Here is a 24,551-nt window from a genome sequence, read left to right on the forward strand (position 1 = left end):
ACTCGATAGACTCTGGAACAGTACCCATGGATTGGAGGGTAGCTAATGTTACCCCACTATTCAAAAAAGGTGGTAGAGAAAAAGCAGGGAATTATAGACCGGTAAGCCTGACATCGGTAGTGGGGAAAATGCTAGAGACTAGAGAAAATGCTTCAGCATAGCAGTGAATGCACTAAAAGAAAAAGCCCGAAGAGCCCTATATGCAATAAAAAGAAAATTCTACAACATCCAAATCCCAATCAAAATCTGGCTAAAAATATTTGACAGCGTAATCCTGCCGATTGCGCTGTACGGTAGTGAAGTATGGGGCCCGCTCAATCACCATAGCTACACTAAATGGGAAAAACACACAATAGAAGCCCTACATGCAGAATTTTGCCGAAGCATCCTTCGCACCCAAAGGAAAACACCAACAAATGCATGCAGAGCCGAACTAGGCAGATACCCACTGATAATAAACATCCAAAAACGAGCACTAAACTTCCTAAATCACCTCAAATCTAGCTCCCCAGACACCCTTCATTTTAAAGCCTTCCAGACCCAAGAGCTAAACCCAGAAAAGAGTCCCCTGAGTCAGCTGCTACTGAAACTAAGTACTCCTACTCAGCCGGACCCTGACCAGTCCCAGGCCAACACTGCCGTCCAAACACCAATCCGAGTGAACCAAATCATTAAACAAAGCAAAGAAACCTACCTGGAACATTGGAACAAAATAACCAAAAGCCAAAGCAGATTAGAATGTTACCAGGCCCTAAAAAGAGAATATAAACTGGCAGACTATCTCTCGACCATCAGAGACACAAAACAGAGACAGACCCTCACCAGGTACAGACTAAGCGACCACCAACTGGCAATTGAAAAAGGAAGATACAAGAAATCCTGGCAGCCTAGAGAGAATAGAATATGTGATCAATGTCTGGCCGGCGAGGTTGAGACAGAGATGCATTTCCTCCTAAAATGCGAAAAATTCAACACATCAAGAAACATATTATTTGACAAGCTCAGCCAAACAACCCCAGATTTCAAGGAATTGGATGACCTGTCAAAATTAAGATTAGTCCTGGGAGAAGGAGACAGACCATACCTTGGTGCCAAATATGTAACAACATGTCACAACCTGAGGACTGTTTAAAATTAATACTGAATGTACCCACTGATGTACAAAGACTGTTTAAATTAATATTGTTTAAAGTAATATTGTATGTACCCAACGAAGGTCAGAATTGTTTGACACCTACAGAATGTTGGAAAACTGTACTTTTTGTTATGTAAGCTTTGGCAATATGGTTCCCTGTAAACTTTCATGCCAATAAAGCATTTGAATTGAATTGAATTGAATTGAATTGACTATTATAAAAGATGTAATAGCAGAGCACTTGGAAAGCAGTGACAGGATCGGACAAAGTCAACATGGATTAACAAAAGGTAAATCATGCTTGACTAATCTACTGGAATTTTTTGAGGATGTAACTGGTAAAATAGATAAAGGAGAACCAGTGGATTTGGTGTATTTGGACTTTCAGAAGGCTTTCGATAAGGTCCCACATAAGAGAATAATCCTGAGGATTGGGAGCAGTTTAGGATTCAACAAAGGAGGACAAAGGGATTAATTAAGGGGAAAATAGAATATGAGAGTAAGCTTTCAGGGAACATAAAAACTGACTGTAAAAGCTTTTATAGATATGTGAAGAGAAAAAGATTGGTGAAGTCAAGCATAGGTCCCTTGCAGTCAGAATCAGGGGAATTTATAATGGGGAACAAAGAAATGGCAGACCAACTAAATACATATTTTGGTTCTGTCTTCACAAAGGAGGACACAAATAACCTAGACTGACGACCGATAAATCCCCAGGGCCTGATGGTCTACATCCCAGGGTACTTAAGGACTTTCAGAAGGCCTTCGATAAGGTCCCGCATAAGAGATTAGCGTGTAAAGTTAAGGCACATGGGTTTGGGGGCAAGGTATTGACTTGGATAGAGAACTGGTTGGCAGACAGAAAGCAAAGAGTTGGAATAAATGGGTCTTTTTCCGAATGGCGGGCAGTGACTAGTGGGGTACTGCAGGGATCGGTCCTTGGACCCCAGCTATTCACAATATATATAAATGATCTGGACAAGGGAACTAGATGTAATATCTCCAAATTTGCAGACGACACAAAGCTGGGTCAGCGTGTGTGCTGTGAGGAAGATGTCGAGAAACTCCAGGATGATTTGGACATGTTGGGTGATTGGGCAGATGCATGGCAGATGCAATATAACGTGGATAAATGTGAGGTTATCCACTTTGGTGGCAATAACAGGAAGGCAGATTATTATCTAAATGGCAATAGATTGGGAGAAGGGGAAGTGCAACGAGACCTGGGTGTCCTTGTGCACAAGTCGCTGAAGGTAAGCATGCAGGTGCAGCAGGCGGTTAATAAGGCAAGTGTAATGTTGGCCTTCGTAGCGCGAGGGTTTGAGTACAGGAACAAGGGTGTCTTGCTGCAGTTGTACAGGGCCTTGGTGAGACCACATCTTGAGTATTGTGTGCAGTTTTGGTCACCTTATCTGAGGAAGGATGTTCTTGCCATGGAAGGAGTTCAGCGAAGATTCACCAGGCTGATACCTGGGATGGCAGGAATGACGTATGAGGAGAGATTGGGTCGATTGGACTTGTACTCGCTGGAGTTTAGAAGAATGAGAGGTGATCTCATTGAAACTTATAAAATTCTGACAGGACTGGACAGACTAGATGCAGGAAGGATGTTCCCGATGGTTGGGGAGTCCAGAATCAGGGGACACAGTCTAAGGATAAAGGGTAGGCCATTTAGGACAGAAATGAGGAGGAATTTCTTCACCCAGAGAGTGGTGAACCTGTGGAATTCTCTACCACAGAAGGCAGTAGAGGCCAGTTCATCAAATATATTCAAGAAGGAGTTGGATATATTTCTTAAGGCTAAAGGGATCAAGGGGTATGGGGAGAAAGCAGGGACCGGGTACTGAATTTGGATGATCAGCCATGATCGCATTGAATGGCGGAGCAGGCTCAAGGGGCCGAATGGCCTCCTCCTGCTCCTATCTTCTATGTTTCTATGATTGTAGCTCAGAAGTTGACTGACATTTGAATTGACCATATGATTCGGTCATTGTTCAGCTACTCACTCCTTAAACGCACAGCGGTTAGGGGAACTGCAAGGCATGTGTTGTGCAGCCAAAAATGTTCCCAAAAAGCACAGGCTAATCTCATAGGTCCCGCCCACCCTCTGGTACTTCATCCAAATGACCATTCTTCCATTGTGTGAGCCTGGGCAGTGAGTGTTGGTAGGCTATTTGACTGTGGGGGCATCACTGTTCAGAAAAAAATACATACATTTCTACAGCGCCTTTCACAAGCTCAGAACATCCCAAAGCGCTTTAACGGTAATGAAGCACTTTTGGAGTGTAGTCACTGTTACAATGTCGGAAACAGGGCAGCCAATTTGCACACAGCAAGATCCCACAAACAGTAATACAATAATGCCAAAATAATCTGTTTTAGTGATGTTGATTGAGGGATAAATATTGGCCAGGATACTGGGGAAAAACTCCCCTGCTCTTCCTTGATATAGTGCCAGGGGATCTTTTACGTCCACCTGAGAGGGTAGACGGGGCCTCGGTTTAACGTCTCATCCGAAAGATGGCACCTCCGACAGTGCAGCACTCCCTCAGCACTGCACTGAAATGTCAGCCTAGATTTTTGTGCTCAAGTCTCCTGGAGTGGGACTTGAACCCACGATCTTCTGACTCAGAGGCGAGAGTGCTGCCCACTGAGCGATGGCAGTCCAGCCCGATACCGTTCTCCCCTGACGGTAACTTTCCAACAAGGTCAACGGACAGTGACCCAGGAGCAGGAACGCTAGCTCAGGGACAATTGGGCAAATGTACCTGCTCTCCTGCACCCCATCTGAGGACAACTGTGTCGCCGAGACTGGGAAACCGGGACCATTCAGTTAAACACCCAGAGATACATTGGGTCACCCAACCAGGGAAGGGGATTGACAAGGGGCAAAGGGGCAGTATGTTCTCCATAATGCTTGTTTCTCAGTCGAGAAAAGAGGGGGCTGGAAGTGTAAGGTCTCCTCAAAGGCTGGGGCAGGGCTCGGAATCCCAGCACAATCAACTTCAAATTCATCGGCCTTGTCAGCACGAAATCGACTTGTACCTGTGTCCAATCAGCCAGAGCTGACATTGACTAAGCCCTAAAGGCATACGGGATACGTGCCTGTATCAGCCGAGGAATAGAATATAAGAGCAGGGAGGTTGTGCTTGAACTGTATAAATCACAGGTTAGGCCTCAGCTAGAGTACTGCGTGCGGTTCTGGTCACCACATTACAGGAACGATGTGATTGCACTAGAGAGGGTGCAGAGGAGATTTACCAGGATGTTGCCAGGACTGGAGAATTTTAGCGATGAGGAAAGATTGGATAGGCTGGGGTTGTTTTCTTTGGAACAGAGGAGGCTGAGGGGAGATTTAATTGAGGTGTACAAAATTCTGAGGGGCCTAGATAGAGTGGATAGGAAAGACCTATTTCCCTTGGAGAGGTCAATAACGGGGGGGGCACAGATTTAACAACTACAACAACAACAACAACTTTTGTATTTACGTAACGGCTTTAACGTAGTAAAACGTCCCAAGGTGCTTCACAGGAGTATTATAAGACAAAAAATTTGACACCGAGCCACATAAGGAGAAATTTGGGCAGGTCACCAAATGCTTGGTCAAAGAGGTCAGTTTTAAGGAGCGTCTCAAAGGAGAAAAAAGAATTGAGAGGCGGAGAGGTTTAGACAGGGGATTCCAGAGCTTAGGGCCTCGGCAACAGAAGGCACGGCCACCAATGGTGGAGCGATTATAGTCAGGGATGCTCAAGAGGGCAGAATTGGAGGAGCGCAGATATCTCAGGGGGTTGTGGGGCTGGAGGAGGTTACAGAGATAGGAAGGGGCGCGGTCATGGAGGGATTTGAAAACAAGGATGAGAATTTTGAAGTAATTGATGGAAGGATTAGAGGGGAGTTGAGCAGAACTTTTTTCACCCAGAGGGTGGTGGGGGTCTGGAACTCACTGCCTGAAAGGGTGGTCGAGGCAGAAACCCTCATCACATTTAAAAAGTACAGGAAACTCTCTTTTAACCGGTACCTAAATATCCGGAAACCTCTCTTAACCGGCAAAATTCAGGAGTAGGTTCAAGTAAGTTTTACTGTATATTAGTGGCCGTGTAACCGAGACTCCTGCACAAGTGCCGTGTACGGGGCTCCTGCACAAGTGCCGTGTACGGGGCTCCTGCACAAGTGCCGTGTACGGGACTCCTGCACAAGTGCCGTGTACGGGGCTCCTGCACAAGTGCCGTGTACGGGGCTCCTGCACAAATGCCGTGTACGGGGCTCCTGCACAAGTGCCGTGTAACCGGGACTTCTGCACAAGTGCCGTGTACGGGGCTCCTGCACAAGTGCCGTGTAACCGGGACTCCTGCACAAGTGCCGCATAACCGGGACTCCTGCACAAGTGCCATGTACGGGGCTCCTGCACAAGTGCCGTGTACGGGGCTCCTGCACAAGTGCCGTGTACGGGGCTCCTGCACAAGTGCCGTGTAACCGGGACTTCTGCACAAGTGCCGTGTACGGGGCTCCTGCACAAGTGCCGTGTAACCGGGACTCCTGCACAAGTGCCGCATAACCGGGACTCCTGCACAAGTGCCGTGTACGGGGCTCCTGCACAAGTGCCGTGTACGGGGCTCCTGCACAAATGCCGTGTACGGGGCTCCTGCACAAGTGCCGTGTACGGGGCTCCTGCACAAGTGCCGTGTAACCGGGACTTCTGCACAAGTGCCGTGTACGGGGCTCCTGCACAAGTGCCGTGTACGGGGCTCTCCTACCTTGGTAAGTATACCTCTCTGTAATCCGGACTTTTTGATCAACCGGCACCACGCCAGTCCCGTCGATGCCGGATAAAAAAGAGTTTCCTGTACTTGGATGTGCTCTTGAAGTGCCGTAACCTACAGGGCTACGGACCAAGAGCTGGAAAGTGGGGTTAGGCTGGAGAGCTCTTTGTCGGCCGGCATGGACACGATGGGCCGAATGGGCTGTGTTGTAAATTTCTATAATTCTGTGATTCTCTGATTTTACCTCGGGGCAGGAATCGGAGAGGGTGGGGGGTTGAGTTGTCGGGCTAAACCTCCCCCCTCGCCGAATGAAGCTCGGGCGGTTTTAGCTGCAGCGCCTCGTGAGCGATTTCTGAGAATGATTCCCTCTTGAAGCTGGCGGGAAATGATATCAAAGCTGATGGGTAGAGAGGAGTTAAACTGTTGCCTGAAACCCACGGAAATACTGCCTGCCAAAGCAAGTCAAGAATGGGGGTGGGTCGACAACGTTTGCGATGGGGAAGGGTGGGGGGCGGGGGAGGAAGCCTGCGGCCGGGGGGGGCTCGGCATGGAGGTACTGGCCCCACAAGGTACTTTTAAAAAGTAACAGATCGCTTCTGAACTTTCAGCCAGTCCCTTCCATTACTGGGGTTGAAGATCCTTTGCCTATCTCTCTCTCTCTATTTACTTTTAAAAGAAAGAACTCACTTTTATATATCGCCTTTCACAGCCTCATGGCGTCCCCAAGCGTTTTACAGCCGATGAAGTACTTTTTTTGAAGTGTAGTCCCTGTTGTAATGTAGGAAACGTGGCAGCCAATTTGCGCACAGCAAGATCCCACAAACAGCAAATGAGGTGTGAACAGATAATCTGTTTTAGTGATGTTAGTTGAGATGGTGCGATTAGTAGGACCGGTGATTTGGAGCTCAGGAGGTACAAGAGAGGAGAACTGACCAGGGTTGTATCAAAAAAAGGAGTTTGGGTTCAGACATTCACAGAGCGAGTTTGAGTCTTTTGTTCATTACCCATCTTACCCCACGTCTTTCTTTTCTTGCAGGTCACGACCTTGTGTGTGCCTCCGGTGAACTATGAACTGGTGAGTTGCCCTTTCGTACCTTGTGTCCGTGTCACCGTGGTTTATGTGTAAGTGTTGGAGAGTGGGGGGGCTGTGAGGGGCACGGTATCCATCCCCATGAAACTCCGGAACGGTGTGTCTGTGAGGAGTCCTGAGTAATGGGGGAGATTCCAAGTCCCTGCATAAGATGGAGTCAAGAAAGATGCTTCCAAGTGTCCTGACAATTTCTTAAAGTGAAATGACAGAAAATGATTATATTTTAATTTTATTACACCCTCCCAATTTGATCTCCCCCTCCCCGAATCCACTGGCTGCTGTTGGGATACAGGACCCCACTTCCTGCTGCCCTCTGTAACTCACCCAATTGCCCCCTCTTCACGAGCGAACCTAGACAGTGAATATGTTTCTGAAATACCTCAAAACAAAAAGCAAATCGTCAATGTTTATCTTTTTATTAATTCTCGGGTGCGGGCGTCGGCGGCAAGGCCGGCATTTATTGTTCATCCCTTAGTTGCTCTCAGAAGGTGGTGGTGGGCCTTCTTCTTGAACGGTTGGTCGTGGTTTGATACGACTGAGTGACTTGGCTCAGCCACTTCAGAGGCCAGTTAAGAATCATCCACGTTGGTGCGGGACTGGTGTCACATGTAGGCCCAGAAAGGGTGAGGACGGCAGGTTTCCTTCCCTGAAGGACATCAGTGAACCAGTTGGGTTTTTAGACAATCCGACAGCTTTGTGCTCACTTAATGGCCCAGAAATTCAGGTCGGGGGCTTCCCGCGGGTGCAAGCCCCCGACCTGCACTTACCTTGCGCGCCGGCCGTTGAGCTGTGGGCCCCCGTGGGATTCCGATCCTGGGCCTCCTCCAACTGTCGGCGCGCAGTGCTTGCGTATCCCAGGGGCGCAGTTAGTACAAAGTGTCCCCTGGGATCACGTGGGCCATGGGGAGCCAATCGGAGCAGGGAATGCTTCATTCATAAGTTTGACAGGAAGAGCTGTCAAACTTATAAATACTGTAGGCCCCAAAACATCACTAAATCTTCAAATAAATTTAAAATAAACATCACAATTTTTAAATAAACTATAAATTACATGAAATAACTATTTTAAAAAATAATTTAAATTTTGAAATTTTTTTTTATTTTCTAACGGGGCTAAAAATAAACTTAGCTTTCTTTAAAGTATTTAAAAGTAATAAACCAATGGGAAAAATGTTTTAATTTTAATTAATTCACCACTTACCTTGTTAAAAAACAGGACTTGCGCCTGCTTTTTAAATGTCTAACTTCTGGAGACTTACCCTCCCGGGAAAACCTACAAAAAAACGTAAGTTCGATGCGCACGCGTTCGACCTCTCCCATGCACGCGTTCGACCTCTGAACCCCTCCTTTCAGAGGAACGGAAGCGACGGTTTCCCGCGCATGCGCAGTGCATGCAGGAAACCGGCACTTCCATTGGGCCTACGGGTGAGTACCCCGTGCGTACTCACCCGAGGAGACCCGAAGTTCTGGGCCAATGTTACCAGCCTTTTATTTCCAAATGTGGGAGCTGGATTTAAATATGTTAATTAAACATCCTGCCTCTCCACGGTGGGACACTTGGATGCTGTTGGGGCCACCTTCCACGCATTTTACTTTTTAACCCACACCCCTGACCCTCTTCCCTTTGCATCTTGGTGGCGGGGGGGTGGGGTTAATATCGAGGCCTCTAATTCTAACTCAGGGTAGGCAATGAGTGCCTCCGTGCCAGCGACGCCCATATACCGGGAATGAATTTTTAGAAAGATTCTCAGTGATGGGTTGGTGGTCGAGATTTACGCAGTTCCCTGTGTGGTGGAACTACTAAGCGTGTCATCAGGGTTGTGGGGATTCAGTGTGATCAAAATCAGAACCTTCTGTGTCTCTCTCTCATCTGAAGGTGACCCGAAAATATTGAAAAAAGCTGCTGTTTGATTTGAGTTGCCTGATAAAATATTCCCAAGTGTTGCTGCTGGTTCCTGTGCACTGTGTGTGTGGCCCCATTGCTCAGTCTGTCAGTGTTTCCCCTTCTCCTGAATACACTGGTTCTGTTTCCAAGAGCCATCTCGGGAAGCTCACCCAGGCAGCCATTCTGCAAGTGTGAGTACCAACTGGATATTCGACCCTGGATAGAATCGCATTCTGTGCTTCTCTGGTCCCCACATGCATTGAGAAAAAAAGATTAATGGCTACTGATCATAAACCACAACCCAGGATGATTTCCCACGTCCCCACAGAGTTGGCAGAGCTGCCAGCGATAATTTCCCTTGCCAGTCAAATAGCTGCCTGATATGGGCAAGACTCACAAGTTAGAACTTGAATCTCTGGTGAAGAATAGGAAGGTGCCAGTCACCCAAACCCCACCAATAGTCAGCGTCTGTGGAACTGTACCCCAGTGAGATTCAGTGTCTGTGGAACTGTACCCCAGTGAGAGTCAGTATCTGTGGAACTGAACCCCAGTGAGAGTCAGTGCCTGTGGAACTATACCCCAGTGAGAGTCAGTGTCTGTGGAACTGTACCCCAGTGAGAGTCAGTGTCAGTGGAACTGTACCCCAGTGAGAGTCAGTGTCTGTGGAACTGTACCCCAGTGAGAGTCAGTGCCTGTGGAACTGTAACCCAGTGAGAGTCAGTGTCTGTGGAACTGTACCCCAGTGAGAGTCAGTGTCTGTGGAAGTGTACCCCAGTGAGAGTCAGTGTCTGTGGAACTGTACCCCAGTGAGAGTGGGTGTCTGTGGAACTGTAGCCCAGTGAGAGTCAGTGCCAGTGCAACTGTACCCCAGTGAGAGTTAGTGTCTGTGGAACTGTACCCCAGTGAGAGTCAGTGTCTGTGGAACTGTACCCCAGTGAGAGAGGGTGTCTGTGGAACTGTAGCCCAGTGAGAGTCAGTGCCAGTGGAACTGTACCCCAGTGAGAGTTAGTGTCTGTGGAACTGTACCCCAGTGAGAGTCAGTGTCTGTGGAACCGTACCCCAGTGAGAGTCAGTGCCTGTGGAACTGTACCCCAGTGAGAGTCAGTGTCTGTGGAACTGTACCCCAGTGAGAGTCAGTGTCTGTGGAACGGTACCCCAGTGAGAGTCAGTGTCTGTGGAACAGTACCCCAGTGAGAGTCATTGTCGGTGGAACTGTACCCCAGTGAGAATCAGTGTCTGCGGAACTGTACCCCAGTGAGAGTCAGTGTCTGGAACTGTACCCCAGTGAGAGTCAGTGTCTGTGGAGCTGTACCCCAATGAGAGTCAGTGTCTATGAAACTGAACCCCTGTGAGAGTCAGTGTCTGTGGAACTGTAGCCCAGTGAGAGTCAGTGCAAGTGGAACTGTACCCCAGTGAGAGTCAGTATCTGTGGAACTGTACACCAGTGAGAGTCAGTGTCTGTGGAACTGTACCCCAGTGAGAGTCCGTGTCTGTGGAACTGTACCCCAGTGAGAGTCAGTGACTGTGGAACTGTACGCTAGTGAGAGTCAGTGTCTGTGGAACTGTACTCCAGTGAGAGTCAGTGTCTGTGGAACTGTACCCCAGTGAGAGTCAGTGTCTGTGGAACTGTACCCCAGTGAGAGTCAGTGTCTGTGGAACTGTACCCCAGTGAGAGTCACTGTCTGTGGATCTGTACACCAATGAGAGTCGGTGTCTGTGGAACTGTACCCCAGTGAGAGTCAGTGTCTGTGCAGCTGTATCCCAGTGAGAGTCAGTGTCGATGAAACTGAACCCCTGTGAGATTCCGTGTCTGTGGAACTGTACCCCACTTAGAGTGGGTGTCTGTGAAACTGCACCACAGTGAGAGTCAGTGTCTGCGGAAGTGTACCTCAGTGATAGTCGGTGTCTGTGGAACTGTATCCCAGTAAGAGTCAGCATCTGTGGAACTGTACCACAGTGAGAATCAGTGCCGGTGGAACTGTACCCCAGTGAGAGTCAGTGTCTGTGGAACTGTTCCCCAGTGAGAGTCAGTGTCTGTGGAACTGTACCCCAGTGAGAGTCAGTGTCTGTGGAACTGTACCCCAGTGAGAGTCAGTGTCTGTGGAACTGTACCCCAGTGAGAGTCACTGTCTGTGGAACTGTACCCCAGTGAGAGTCAGTGTCTGTGGAGCTGTACCCCAGTGAGTGTCAGTGTCTGTGGAACTGTACCCCAGTGAGAGTCAGTGTCTGTGGAACTGTACCCATTGAGAGTCAGTGTCTGTGGAACTGTACCCCAGCGAGAGTCAGTTTCTGTGGAACTGTACCCCACTGAGACTAAGTGTCTGTGAAACACTACCCTAGTGAGAGTCAGTGTCTGTGGAACTGTAACCAGTGAGAGTCAGTGTCTGTGGAACTGTACCCCAGTGAGAGTCGGTGCCTGTGGAACTGTACCCCAGTGAGAGTCAGTGACTGTGGAACTGTTCCCCAGTGAGAGTCAGTGTCTGTGGAGCTGTACCCCAGTGAGTGTCAGTGTCTGTGGAACTGTACCCAAGTGAGAGTCATTGTCTGTGGAAATGTACCCCAGTGAGATTAAGCGTCTATGGAACTGTACCCCAGTGAGAGTCAGTGTCTGTGGAACTGTACCCCAGTGAGAGTCAGTGTCTGTGGAACTGTACCCCAGTGAGAGTCAGTGTCTGTGGAACTCTACCACAGTGAGAGTCAGTGCCTGCGGAACTGTACCCCAGTGAGAGTCAGTGTCTGTAGAACTGTACCCCAGTGAGAGTCAGTGTCTGTGGAACTGTAACCCAGTGAGGGTCAGTGTCTGTGGAACTGTACCCCAGTGAGAGTCAGTGCCTGTGGAACTGTACCCCAGTGAGAGTCAGTGTCTGTGGAACTGTACCCATTGAGAGTCAGTGTCTGTGGAACTGTACCCCAGTGAGAGTCAGTGTCTGTGGAACTGTACCCCATTGAGAGTCAGTGTCGGTGAAACTGTACCCCAGTGAGAGTCAGTGTCTGTGGAACTGTACCCCAGTGAGAGTCAGTGTCTGTGGAACTGTACCCCAGTGAGAGTCAGTGTCTGTGGAACTGTACCCCACTGAGACTAAGTGTCTGTGGAACTGTACCCCAGTGAGAGTCAGTGTCTGTGGAACTGTACCCTAGTGAGAGTCAGTGTCTGTGGAACTGTAACCAGTGAGAGTCAGTGTCTGTGGAACTGTACCCCAGTGAGAGTCGGTGCCTGTGGAACTGTACCCCAGTGAGAGTTAGTGTCTGTGAACTGTACACCAGTGAGAGTCAGTGTCTGTGGAACTGTACCCCAGTGAGAGTCAGTGCCTGTGGAACTGTACCCCAGTGAGAGTCAGTGTCTGCAGAACTGTCCCCCAGTGAAAGACAGTGCCTGTGGAACTGTACTCCAGTGAGAGTCAGTGTCTGTGGAGCTGTACCCCAGTGAGATTCGGTGCCTGTGTTACTGTATCCCAGTGAGATTCAGTGTCTGTGGAACTGTACCCCAGTGAGAGCCACTGTCTGCGGAGATGTACCGCAGGGAGAGTCGCTGTCTGTGGACCTGTACCCCAGTGAGAGTCAGTGTCTGTGGAACTGTACCCCAGTGAGAATCAGTGTCTGTGGAACTGAACAACAGTGAGAGTCAGTGTCTGTGGAACTGTACCCCATTGAGAGTCAGTGTCTGTGCAACTGTACCCCAGTGAAAGTCAGTGTCTGTGGAACTGTACCCAAGTGAGAGTCATTGTCTGTGGAAATGTACCGCAGTGAGATTCGGCGTCTATGCAACTGTACCCCAGTGAGAGTCATTGTCTGTGGAACTGTACCCCAGTGAGAGTCAGTGTCTGTGGAACTGTACCCAAGTGAGAGTCAGTGTCTGTGGAACTGTACCCCAGTGAGAGTCAGTGTCTGTGGAACTGTACCCCAGTGAGAGTCAGTGTCTGCGGAACTGTACCCCAGTGAGAGTCAGTGTCTGTGGAACTGTAGCCCAGTGGGAGCCAGTGTCTGTGGAACTGTACCCCAGTGAGAGTCAGTGTCTGTGGAACTGTACGCTAGTGAGAGTCGGTGTCTGTGGAATTGTACGCCAGTGAGAGTTGGTGTCTGTGGAATTGTACCCCAGTGAGAGTCAGTGTCTGTGGAACTGTACCCCAGTGAGAGTCAGTGCCTGTGGAACTGTACACCAGTGAGAGTCAGTGTCTGGAACTATACCCCCGTGAGAGTCGGTGTCTGTGGAACTGTACGCCAGTGAGAGTCGGTGTCTGTGGAATTGTGCCCCAGTGAGAGTCGGTGTCTGTGAAACTGTACCCCAGTGAGAGTCAGTGTCTGTGGAACTGTACACCAGTGAGAGTCAGTGTCTGTGGAACTGTACCCCATTGAGAGTCAGTGTCTGTGGAACTGTACCCCACTCAGACTGAGTGTCTGTGAAACACTACCCTAGTGAGAGACAGTGCCTGTGTAACTGTATCCCAGTGAGAGTCAGTGACTGTGGAACTGTTCCCCAGTGAGAGTCAGTGTCTGTGGAGCTGTACCCCAGTGAGTGTCAGTGTCTGTGGAACTGTACCCAAGTGAGAGTCATTGTCTGTGGAAATGTACCCCAGTGAGATTAAGCGTCTATGGAACTGTACCCCAGTGAGAGTCAGTGTCTGTGGAACTGTACCCCAGTGAGAGTCAGTGTCTGTGGAACTGTACCCCAGTGAGAGTCAGTGTCTGTGGAACTCTACCACAGTGAGAGTCAGTGCCTGCGGAACTGTACCCCAGTGAGAGTCAGTGTCTGTAGAACTGTACCCCAGTGAGAGTCAGTGTCTGTGGAACTGTAACCCAGTGAGGGTCAGTGTCTGTGGAACTGTACCCAAATGAGAGTCAGTGTCTGTGGAACTGTACCCCAGTGAGAGTCACTGTCTGTGGAACTGTACCCCAGTGAGAGTCAGTGTCTGTGGAACTGTACCCCAGTGAGAGTCAGTGCCTGTGGAACTGTACCCCAGTGAGAGTCAGTGCCTGTGGAACTGTACCCCAGTGAGAGTCAGTGTCTGGAACTATACCCCAGTGAGAGTCAGTGTCTGTGGAACTGTACCCGAATGAGAGTTGCTGTCTGTGGAACTGTACCCCAGTGAGAGCCAGTGTCTGTGGAACTGTAGACCAGTGAGAGTCAGTGTCTGTGGAACTGTACGCCAATGAGAGTCAATATCTGTGGAAATGTACCACAGTGAGAGTCCGTGTCTGTGGAACTGTACCCCAGTGAGAGTCAGAGTCTGTAGAACTGTACCCCAGTGAGTGTCGGTGTCTGTGGAACTTTAACCCAGTGAGAGTCAGTGTCTGTGGAACTGTACCCCAGTGAGAGTCCGTGTCTGTGGAACTGTACCCCAGTGAGAGTCAGTGTCTGTGGAACTGTACCCCAGTGAGAGTCAGTGCCTGTGGAACTGTACCCCAGTGAGAGTCAGTGTCTGTTGAACTGTACACCATTAAGAGTCAGTGTCTGTGGAACTGTACCCCAGTGAGAGTCAGTGTCTGTGGAACTGTACCCCATTGAGAGTCAGTGTCTGTGGAACTGTACCCCAGTGAGTCAGCGTCTTTGGAACTGTACCCCAGAGAGAGTCAGATTCTGTGGAACTGTACCCCACTGAGACTGAGTGTCTGTGAAACACTACCCCAGTGAGAGTCAGTGTCTGTGGAACTGTACCCCAGTGAGAGTCAGTGTCTGTGGAACGGTACCCCAGTGAGAGTCAGTGTCTGTGGAACTGTACCCCTGTGAGAGTCAGTGTCTGTGGAACTGTACCCCATTGAGAGTCAGTGTCTGTGGAACTGTACCCCAGTGAGAGTCAGTGTCTGTGGAACTGTACCCCATTGAGAGTCAGTGTCGGTGGAACTCTACCCCGGTGAGTCAGCGTCTTTGGAACTTTACCCCAGTGAGAGTCAGTGTCTGTGGAACTGTACCCCACTGAGACTGAGTGTCTGTGAAACACTTCCCTTGTGAGAGTCAGTGTCTGTGGAACTGTACCCCAGTGAAAATCACTGTCTGTGGAACTGTACCCCAGTGAAAGTCGGTGCCTGTGGAACTGTACCCCAGTGAGAGTCAGTGTCTGTGAACTGTACCCCAGTGAGAGTCAGTGGCTGTGGAACTGTACCACAGTGAGACTCAGTGTCTGTGGAACTGTTCCCCAGTGAGAGTCAGTGTGTGTGGAACTGTACCCCAGTGAGAGTCAGTGCCTGTGTAACTGTACCACAGTGAGAGTCAGTGTCTGCAGAACTGTACCCCAGTGAAAGACAGTGCCTGTGGAACTGTACTCCAGTGAGATTCAGTGTCTGTGGAACTGTACCCCAGTGAGAGCCACTGTCTGCGGAGATGTACCGCAGGGAGAGTCGCTGTCTGTGGAACTGTACCCTAGTGAGAGTCACAGTCTGCGGAACTGTACCCCAGTGAGAGTCAGTGCCGGTGGACCTGTACCCCAGTGAGAGTCAGTGTCTGTGGAACTGTACCCCAGTGAGAATCAGTGTCTGTGGAACTGTACCCCAGTGAGAGTCAGTGTCTGTGGAACTGTAGCCCAGTGAGAGTCAGAGTCTGTGGAACTGTACCCCAGTGAGAGTCAGTGTCTGTGGAACTGTACCCCAGTGAGCGTCAGAGTCTGTGGAACTGTACCCCAGTGAGAGTCAGTGTCTGTGGAACTGTACCCCAGTGAGAGTCAGTGTCTGTGGAACTGTACCCCATTGAGAGTCAGTGTCTGTGGAACTGTACCCCAGTGAGAGTCGGTGCCTGTGTTACTGTATCCCAGTGAGATTCAGTGTCTGTGGAACTGTACACCAGTGAGAGTCACTATCTGTGGAACTGTACCCCAGTCAGAGTCAGCGTCTGTGGAATTGTACACCAGTGAGAGTCAGTGTCTGTGGAACAGTAGCCCAGTGAGAGTCAGTGTCTGTGGAAATGTACCCCAGTGAGAGTCAGTGTCTGTGGAACTGTACCCCAGTGAGAGTCAGTTTCTGTGGAACTGTTCCCCAGTGAGAGTCAGTGTCTGTGGAGCTGTACCCCAGTGAGTGTCAGTGTCTGTGGAACTGTGCCCCAGTGAGAGTCAGTGTCTGTGGAACTGTACCCCAGTGAGAGTCAGTGTCTGTGGAACTGTAGCCCAGTGAGAGTCAGTGTCTGTGGAACTGTACCCCAGTGAGAGTCAGTGCCTTTGGAACTGTACACCAGTGAGAGTCGGTGTCTGTGGAACTGTACCCCAGTGAGAATCGGTGTCTGTGGAATTGTGCCCCAGTGAGAGTCGGTGTCTGTTGAACTGTACCCCAGTGAGAGTCAGTGCCTGTGGAACTGTACCCCAGTCAGAGTCAGTGTCTGTGGAACTGTACCCCAGTGAGTCAGCGTCTTTGGAACTGTACCCCAGTGAGAGTCAGTTTCTGTGGAACTGTACCCCACTCAGACTGAGTGTCTGTGAAACACTACCCTAGTGAGAGACAGTGCCTGTGGAACTGTATCCCAGTGAGAGTCAGTGTCTGTGGAACTGTTCCCCAGTGAAAGTCAGTGTCTGTGGAGCTGTACCCCAGTGAGTGTCAGTGTCTGTGGAACTGTACCCAAGTGAGAGTCATTGTCTGTGGAACTGTAACACCGTGAGAGTCAGCGTCTGCGGAACTGTACCCCAGTGAGAGTCAGTGCCTGTGGAACTGTACCCCAGTGAGAGTCAGTGCCTGTGGAACTGTACCCCAGTGAGAGTCAGTGCCTGTGGAACTGTACCCCAGTGAGAGTCAGTGTCTGGAACTATACCCCAGTGAGAGTCAGTGTCTGTGGAACTGTACCCTAATGAGAGTTGCTGTCTGTGGAACTGTACCCCAGTGAGAGCCAGTGTCTGTGGAACTGTAGACCAGTGAGAGTCAGTGTCTGTGGAACTGTACGCCAATGAGAGTCAATATCTGTGGAAATGTACCCCAGTGAGAGTCAGTGTCTGTGAAACTGTACCCCATTGAGAGTCAGTGTCGGTGAAACTGTACCCCGGTGAGTCAGCGTCTTTCGAACTCTACCCCAGCGAGAGTCAGTTTCTGTGGAACTGTACCCCACTGAGACTAAGTGTCTGTGAAACACTACCCTAGTGAGAGTCAGTGTCTGTGGAACTGTAACCAGTGAGAGTCAGTGTCTGTGGAACTGTACCCCAGTGAGAGTCGGTGCCTGTGGAACTGTACCCCAGTGAGAGTTAGTGTCTGTGAACTGTACACCAGTGAGAGTCAGTGTCTGTGGAACTGTACCCCAGTGAGAGTCAGTGTCTGTGGAACTGTACCCCAGTGAGAGTCAGTGTGTGTGGAACTGTACCCCAGTGAGAGTCAGTGCCTGTGGAACTGTACCCCAGTGAGAGTCAGTGTCTGCAGAACTGTCCCCCAGTGAAAGACAGTGCCTGTGGAACTGTACTCCAGTGAGAGTCAGTGTCTGTGGAGCTGTACCCCAGTGAGATTCGGTGCCTGTGTTACTGTATCCCAGTGAGATTCAGTGTCTGTGGAACTGTACCCCAGTGAGAGCCACTGTCTGCGGAGATGTACCGCAGGGAGAGTCGCTGTCTGTGGACCTGTACCCCAGTGAGAGTCAGTGTCTGTGGAACTGTACCCCAGTGAGAATCAGTGTCTGTGGAACTGAACAACAGTGAGAGTCAGTGTCTGTGGAACTGTACCCCATTGAGAGTCAGTGTCTGTGCAACTGTACCCCAGTGAAAGTCAGTGTCTGTGGAACTGTACCCAAGTGAGAGTCATTGTCTGTGGAAATGTACCGCAGTGAGATTCGGCGTCTATGCAACTGTACCCCAGTGAGAGTCATTGTCTGTGGAACTGTACCCCAGTGAGAGTCAGTGTCTGTGGAACTGTACCCAAGTGAGAGTCAGTGTCTGTGGAACTGTACCCCAGTGAGAGTCAGTGTCTGTGGAACTGTACCCCAGTGAGAGTCAGTGTCTGCGGAACTGTACCCCAGTGAGAGTCAGTGTCTGTGGAACTGTAGCCCTGTGGGAGCCAGTGTCTGTGGAACTGTACCCCAGTGAGAGTCAGTGTCTGTGGAACTGTACGCTAGTGAGAGTCGGTGTCTGTGGAATTGTACGCCAGTGAGAGTCGGTGTCTGTGGAATTGTACCCCAGTGAGAGTCAGTGTCTGTGGAACTGTACCCCAGTGAGAGTCAGTGCCTGTGGAACTGTACACCAGTGAGAGTCAGTGTCTGGAACTATACCCCCGTGAGAGTCGGTGTCTGTGGAACTGTACGCCAGTGAGAGTCGGTGTCTGTGGAATTGTGCCCCAGTGAGAGTCGGTGTCTGTGAAACTGTACCCCAGTGAGAGTCAGTGTCTGTGGAACTGTACACCAGTGAGAGTCAGTGTCTGTGGAACTGTACCCCATTGAGAGTCAGTGTCTGTGCAACTGTACCCCACTCAGACTGAGTGTCTGTGAAACACTACCCTAGTGAGAGACAGTGCCTGTGTAACTGTATCCCAGTGAGAGTCAGTGACTGTGGAACTGTTCCCAAGTGAGAGTCAGTGTCTGTGGAGCTGTACCCCAGTGAGTGTCAGTGTCTGTGGAACTGTACCCAAGTGAGAGTCATTGTCTGTGGAAATGTACCCCAGTGAGATTAAGCGTCTATGGAACTGTACCCCAGTGAGAGTCAGTGTCTGTGGAACTGTACCCCAGTGAGAGTCAGTGTCTGTGGAACTGTATCCCAGTGAGAGTCAGTGTCTGTGGAACTCTACCACAGTGAGAGTCAGTGCCTGCGGAACTGTACCCCAGTGAGAGTCAGTGTCTGTAGAACTGTACCCCAGTGAGAGTCAGTGTCTGTGGAACTGTAACCCAGTGAGGGTCAGTGTCTGTGGAACTGTACCCAAATGAGAGTCAGTGTCTGTGGAACTGTACCCCAGTGAGAGTCACTGTCTGTGGAACTGTACCCCAGTGAGAGTCAGTGTCTGTGGAACTGTACCCCAGTGAGAGTCAGTGCCTGTGGAACTGTACCCCAGTGAGAGTCAGTGCCTGTGGAACTGTACCCCAGTGAGAGTCAGTGTCTGGAACTATACCCCAGTGAGAGTCAGTGTCTGTGGAACTGTACCCTAATGAGAGTTGCTGTCTGTGGAACTGTACCCCAGTGAGAGCCAGTGTCTGTGGAACTGTAGACCAGTGAGAGTCAGTGTCTGTGGAACTGTACGCCAATGAGAGTCAATATCTGTGGAAATGTACCCCAGTGTGAGTCCGTGTCTGTGGAACTGTACCCCAGTGAGAGTCAGAGTCTGTAGAACTGTACCCCAGTGAGTGTCGGTGTCTGTGGAACTTTAACCCAGTGAGAGTCAGTGTCTGTGGAACTGTACCCCAGTGAGAGTCCGTGTCTGTGGAACTGTACCCCAGTGAGAGTCAGTGTCTGTGGAACTGTACCCCAGTGAGAGTCAGTGCCTGTGGAACTGTACCCCAGTGAGAGTCAGTGTCTGTTGAACTGTACACCATTAAGAGTCAGTGTCTGTGGAACTGTACCCCAGTGAGAGTCAGTGTCTGTGGAACTGTACCCCAGAGAGAGTCAGATTCTGTGGAACTGTACCCCACTGAGACTGAGTGTCTGTGAAACACTACCCCAGTGAGAGTCAGTGTCTGTGGAACTGTACCCTAGTGAGAGTCAGTGTCTGTGGAACGGTACCCCAGTGAGAGTCAGTGTCTGTGGAACTGTACCCCTGTGAGAGTCAGTGTCTGTGGAACTGTACCCCATTGAGTGTCAGTGTCTGTGGAACTGTACCCCAGTGAGAGTCAGTGTCTGTGGAACTGTACCCCATTGAGAGTCAGTGTCGGTGGAACTCTACCCCGGTGAGTCAGCGTCTTTGGAACTTTACCCCAGTGAGAGTCAGTGTCTGTGGAACTGTACCCCACTGAGACTGAGTGTCTGTGAAACACTTCCCTAGTGAGAGTCAGTGTCTGTGGAACTGTACCCCAGTGAAAATCACTGTCTGTGGAACTGTACCCCAGTGAAAGTCGGTGCCTGTGGAACTGTACCCCAGTGAGAGTCAGTGTCTGTGAACTGTACCCCAGTGAGAGTCAGTGGCTGTGGAACTGTACCACAGTGAGACTCAGTGTCTGTGGAACTGTTCCCCAGTGAGAGTCAGTGTGTGTGGAACTGTACCCCAGTGAGAGTCAGTGCCTGTGTAACTGTACCACAGTGAGAGTCAGTGTCTGCAGAACTGTACCCCAGTGAAAGACAGTGCCTGTGGAACTGTACTCCAGTGAGATTCAGTGTCTGTGGAACTGTACCCCAGTGAGAGCCACTGTCTGCGGAGATGTACCGCAGGGAGAGTCGCTGTCTGTGGAACTGTACCCTAGTGAGAGTCACATTCTGCGGAACTGTACCCCAGTGAGAGTCAGTGCCGGTGGACCTGTACCCCAGTGAGAGTCAGTGTCTGTGGAACTGTACCCCAGTGAGAATCAGTGTCTGTGGAACTGTACCCCAGTGAGAGTCAGTGTCTGTGGAACTGTAGCCCAGTGAGAGTCAGAGTCTGTGGAACTGTACCCCAGTGAGAGTCAGTGTCTGTGGAACTGTACCCCAGTGAGCGTCAGAGTCTGTGGAACTGTACCCCAGTGAGAGTCAGTGTCTGTGGAACTGTACCCCAGTGAGAGTCAGTGTCTGTTGAACTGTACACCATTAAGAGTCAGTGTCTGTGGAACTGTACCCCAGTGAGAGTCAGTGTCTGTGGAACTGTACCCCATTGAGAGTCAGTGTCTGTGGAACTGTACCCCAGTGAGTCAGCGTCTTTGGAACTGTACCCCAGAGAGAGTCAGATTCTGTGGAACTGTACCCCACTGAGACTGAGTGTCTGTGAAACACTACCCCAGTGAGAGTCAGTGTCTGTGGAACTGTACCCCAGTGAGAGTCAGTGTCTGTGGAACGGTACCCCAGTGAGAGTCAGTGTCTGTGGAACTGTACCCCTGTGAGAGTCAGTGTCTGTGGAACTGTACCCCATTGAGAGTCAGTGTCTGTGGAACTGTACCCCAGTGAGAGTCAGTGTCTGTGGAACTGTACCCCATTGAGAGTCAGTGTCGGTGGAACTCTACCCCGGTGAGTCAGCGTCTTTGGAACTTTACCCCAGTGAGAGTCAGTGTCTGTGGAACTGTACCCCACTGAGACTGAGTGTCTGTGAAACACTTCCCTTGTGAGAGTCAGTGTCTGTGGAACTGTACCCCAGTGAAAATCACTGTCTGTGGAACTGTACCCCAGTGAAAGTCGGTGCCTGTGGAACTGTACCCCAGTGAGAGTCAGTGTCTGTGAACTGTACCCCAGTGAGAGTCAGTGGCTGTGGAACTGTACCACAGTGAGACTCAGTGTCTGTGGAACTGTTCCCCAGTGAGAGTCAGTGTGTGTGGAACTGTACCCCAGTGAGAGTCAGTGCCTGTGTAACTGTACCACAGTGAGAGTCAGTGTCTGCAGAACTGTACCCCAGTGAAAGACAGTGCCTGTGGAACTGTACTCCAGTGAGATTCAGTGTCTGTGGAACTGTACCCCAGTGAGAGCCACTGTCTGCGGAGATGTACCGCAGGGAGAGTCGCTGTCTGTGGAACTGTACCCTAGTGAGAGTCACAGTCTGCGGAACTGTACCCCAGTGAGAGTCAGTGCCGGTGGACCTGTACCCCAGTGAGAGTCAGTGTCTGTGGAACTGTACCCCAGTGAGAATCAGTGTCTGTGGAACTGTACCCCAGTGAGAGTCAGTGTCTGTGGAACTGTAGCCCAGTGAGAGTCAGAGTCTGTGGAACTGTACCCCAGTGAGAGTCAGTGTCTGTGGAACTGTACCCCAGTGAGCGTCAGAGTCTGTGGAACTGTACCCCAGTGAGAGTCAGTGTCTGTGGAACTGTACCCCAGTGAGAGTCAGTGTCTGTGGAACTGTACCCCATTGAGAGTCAGTGTCTGTGGAACTGTACCCCAGTGAGAGTCGGTGCCTGTGTTACTGTATCCCAGTGAGATTCAGTGTCTGTGGAACTGTACACCAGTGAGAGTCACTATCTGTGGAACTGTACCCCAGTCAGAGTCAGCGTCTGTGGAATTGTACACCAGTGAGAGTCAGTGTCTGTGGAACAGTAGCCCAGTGAGAGTCAGTGTCTGTGGAAATGTACCCCAGTGAGAGTCAGTGTCTGTGGAACTGTACCCCAGTGAGAGTCAGTTTCTGTGGAACTGTTCCCCAGTGAGAGTCAGTGTCTGTGGAGCTGTACCCCAGTGAGTGTCAGTGTCTGTGGAACTGTGCCCCAGTGAGAGTCAGTGTCTGTGGAACTGTACCCCAGTGAGAGTCAGTGTCTGTGGAACTGTAGCCCAGTGAGAGTCAGTGTCTGTGGAACTGTACCCCAGTGAGAGTCAGTGCCTTTGGAACTGTACACCAGTGAGAGTCGGTGTCTGTGGAACTGTACCCCAGTGAGAATCGGTGTCTGTGGAATTGTGCCCCAGTGAGAGTCGGTGTCTGTTGAACTGTACCCCAGTGAGAGTCAGTGCCTGTGGAACTGTACCCCAGTCAGAGTCAGTGTCTGTGGAACTGTACCCCAGTGAGTCAGCGTCTTTGGAACTGTACCCCAGTGAGAGTCAGTTTCTGTGGAACTGTACCCCACTCAGACTGAGTGTCTGTGAAACACTACCCTAGTGAGAGACAGTGCCTGTGGAACTGTATCCCAGTGAGAGTCAGTGTCTGTGGAACTGTTCCCCAGTGAAAGTCAGTGTCTGTGGAGCTGTACCCCAGTGAGTGTCAGTGTCTGTGGAACTGTACCCAAGTGAGAGTCATTGTCTGTGGAACTGTAACACCGTGAGAGTCAGCGTCTGCGGAACTGTACCCCAGTGAGAGTCAGTGCCTGTGGAACTGTACCCCAGTGAGAGTCAGTGCCTGTGGAACTGTACCCCAGTGAGAGTCAGTGCCTGTGGAACTGTACCCCAGTGAGAGTCAGTGTCTGGAACTATACCCCAGTGAGAGTCAGTGTCTGTGGAACTGTACCCTAATGAGAGTTGCTGTCTGTGGAACTGTACCCCAGTGAGAGCCAGTGTCTGTGGAACTGTAGACCAGTGAGAGTCAGTGTCTGTGGAACTGTACGCCAATGAGAGTCAATATCTGTGGAAATGTACCCCAGTGAGAGTCAGTGTCTGTGAAACTGTACCCCATTGAGAGTCAGTGTCGGTGAAACTGTACCCCGGTGAGTCAGCGTCTTTCGAACTCTACCCCAGCGAGAGTCAGTTTCTGTGGAACTGTACCCCACTGAGACTAAGTGTCTGTGAAACACTACCCTAGTGAGAGTCAGTGTCTGTGGAACTGTAACCAGTGAGAGTCAGTGTCTGTGGAACTGTACCCCAGTGAGAGTCGGTGCCTGTGGAACTGTACCCCAGTGAGAGTTAGTGTCTGTGAACTGTACACCAGTGAGAGTCAGTGTCTGTGGAACTGTACCCCAGTGAGAGTCAGTGTCTGTGGAACTGTACCCCAGTGAGAGTCAGTGTGTGTGGAACTGTACCCCAGTGAGAGTCAGTGCCTGTGGAACTGTACCCCAGTGAGAGTCAGTGTCTGCAGAACTGTCCCCCAGTGAAAGACAGTGCCTGTGGAACTGTACTCCAGTGAGAGTCAGTGTCTGTGGAGCTGTACCCCAGTGAGATTCGGTGCCTGTGTTACTGTATCCCAGTGAGATTCAGTGTCTGTGGAACTGTACCCCAGTGAGAGCCACTGTCTGCGGAGATGTACCGCAGGGAGAGTCGCTGTCTGTGGACCTGTACCCCAGTGAGAGTCAGTGTCTGTGGAACTGTACCCCAGTGAGAATCAGTGTCTGTGGAACTGAACAACAGTGAGAGTCAGTGTCTGTGGAACTGTACCCCATTGAGAGTCAGTGTCTGTGCAACTGTACCCCAGTGAAAGTCAGTGTCTGTGGAACTGTACCCAAGTGAGAGTCATTGTCTGTGGAAATGTACCGCAGTGAGATTCGGCGTCTATGCAACTGTACCCCAGTGAGAGTCATTGTCTGTGGAACTGTACCCCAGTGAGAGTCAGTGTCTGTGGAACTGTACCCAAGTGAGAGTCAGTGTCTGTGGAACTGTACCCCAGTGAGAGTCAGTGTCTGTGGAACTGTACCCCAGTGAGAGTCAGTGTCTGCGGAACTGTACCCCAGTGAGAGTCAGTGTCTGTGGAACTGTAGCCCTGTGGGAGCCAGTGTCTGTGGAACTGTACCCCAGTGAGAGTCAGTGTCTGTGGAACTGTACGCTAGTGAGAGTCGGTGTCTGTGGAATTGTACGCCAGTGAGAGTCGGTGTCTGTGGAATTGTACCCCAGTGAGAGTCAGTGTCTGTGGAACTGTACCCCAGTGAGAGTCAGTGCCTGTGGAACTGTACACCAGTGAGAGTCAGTGTCTGGAACTATACCCCCGTGAGAGTCGGTGTCTGTGGAACTGTACGCCAGTGAGAGTCGGTGTCTGTGGAATTGTGCCCCAGTGAGAGTCGGTGTCTGTGAAACTGTACCCCAGTGAGAGTCAGTGTCTGTGGAACTGTACACCAGTGAGAGTCAGTGTCTGTGGAACTGTACCCCATTGAGAGTCAGTGTCTGTGCAACTGTACCCCACTCAGACTGAGTGTCTGTGAAACACTACCCTAGTGAGAGACAGTGCCTGTGTAACTGTATCCCAGTGAGAGTCAGTGACTGTGGAACTGTTCCCAAGTGAGAGTCAGTGTCTGTGGAGCTGTACCCCAGTGAGTGTCAGTGTCTGTGGAACTGTACCCAAGTGAGAGTC

General features: G+C 50.5%; 1 protein-coding gene across 2 annotated transcripts in view; it reads left to right on the plus strand.

The window, feature by feature from the left end:
- The window catches only part of LOC147120729 (tensin-1-like), a 704,181-nt gene that overhangs the window by 612,387 nt on the left and 67,243 nt on the right, over nt 1-24,551 (plus strand). For both annotated transcript variants that reach the window (XR_015078229.1, XM_085986965.1), the window contains one exon: nt 6,932-6,970. Coding sequence is in view for 1 of the 2 variants with exons in the window: in XM_085986965.1 (XP_085843091.1) it covers nt 6,932-6,970 (39 nt within the window). In the remaining variant the exon portion in view is untranslated. The remainder of the gene's footprint in view (nt 1-6,931; nt 6,971-24,551) is intronic.

Source organism: Somniosus microcephalus, chromosome 4 (assembly GCF_052327205.1).
Source record: "Somniosus microcephalus isolate GS21.2 chromosome 4, FLI_Smic_1.0, whole genome shotgun sequence".
In the NCBI taxonomy this organism is placed as follows: Eukaryota; Metazoa; Chordata; class Chondrichthyes; order Squaliformes; family Somniosidae; genus Somniosus; species Somniosus microcephalus.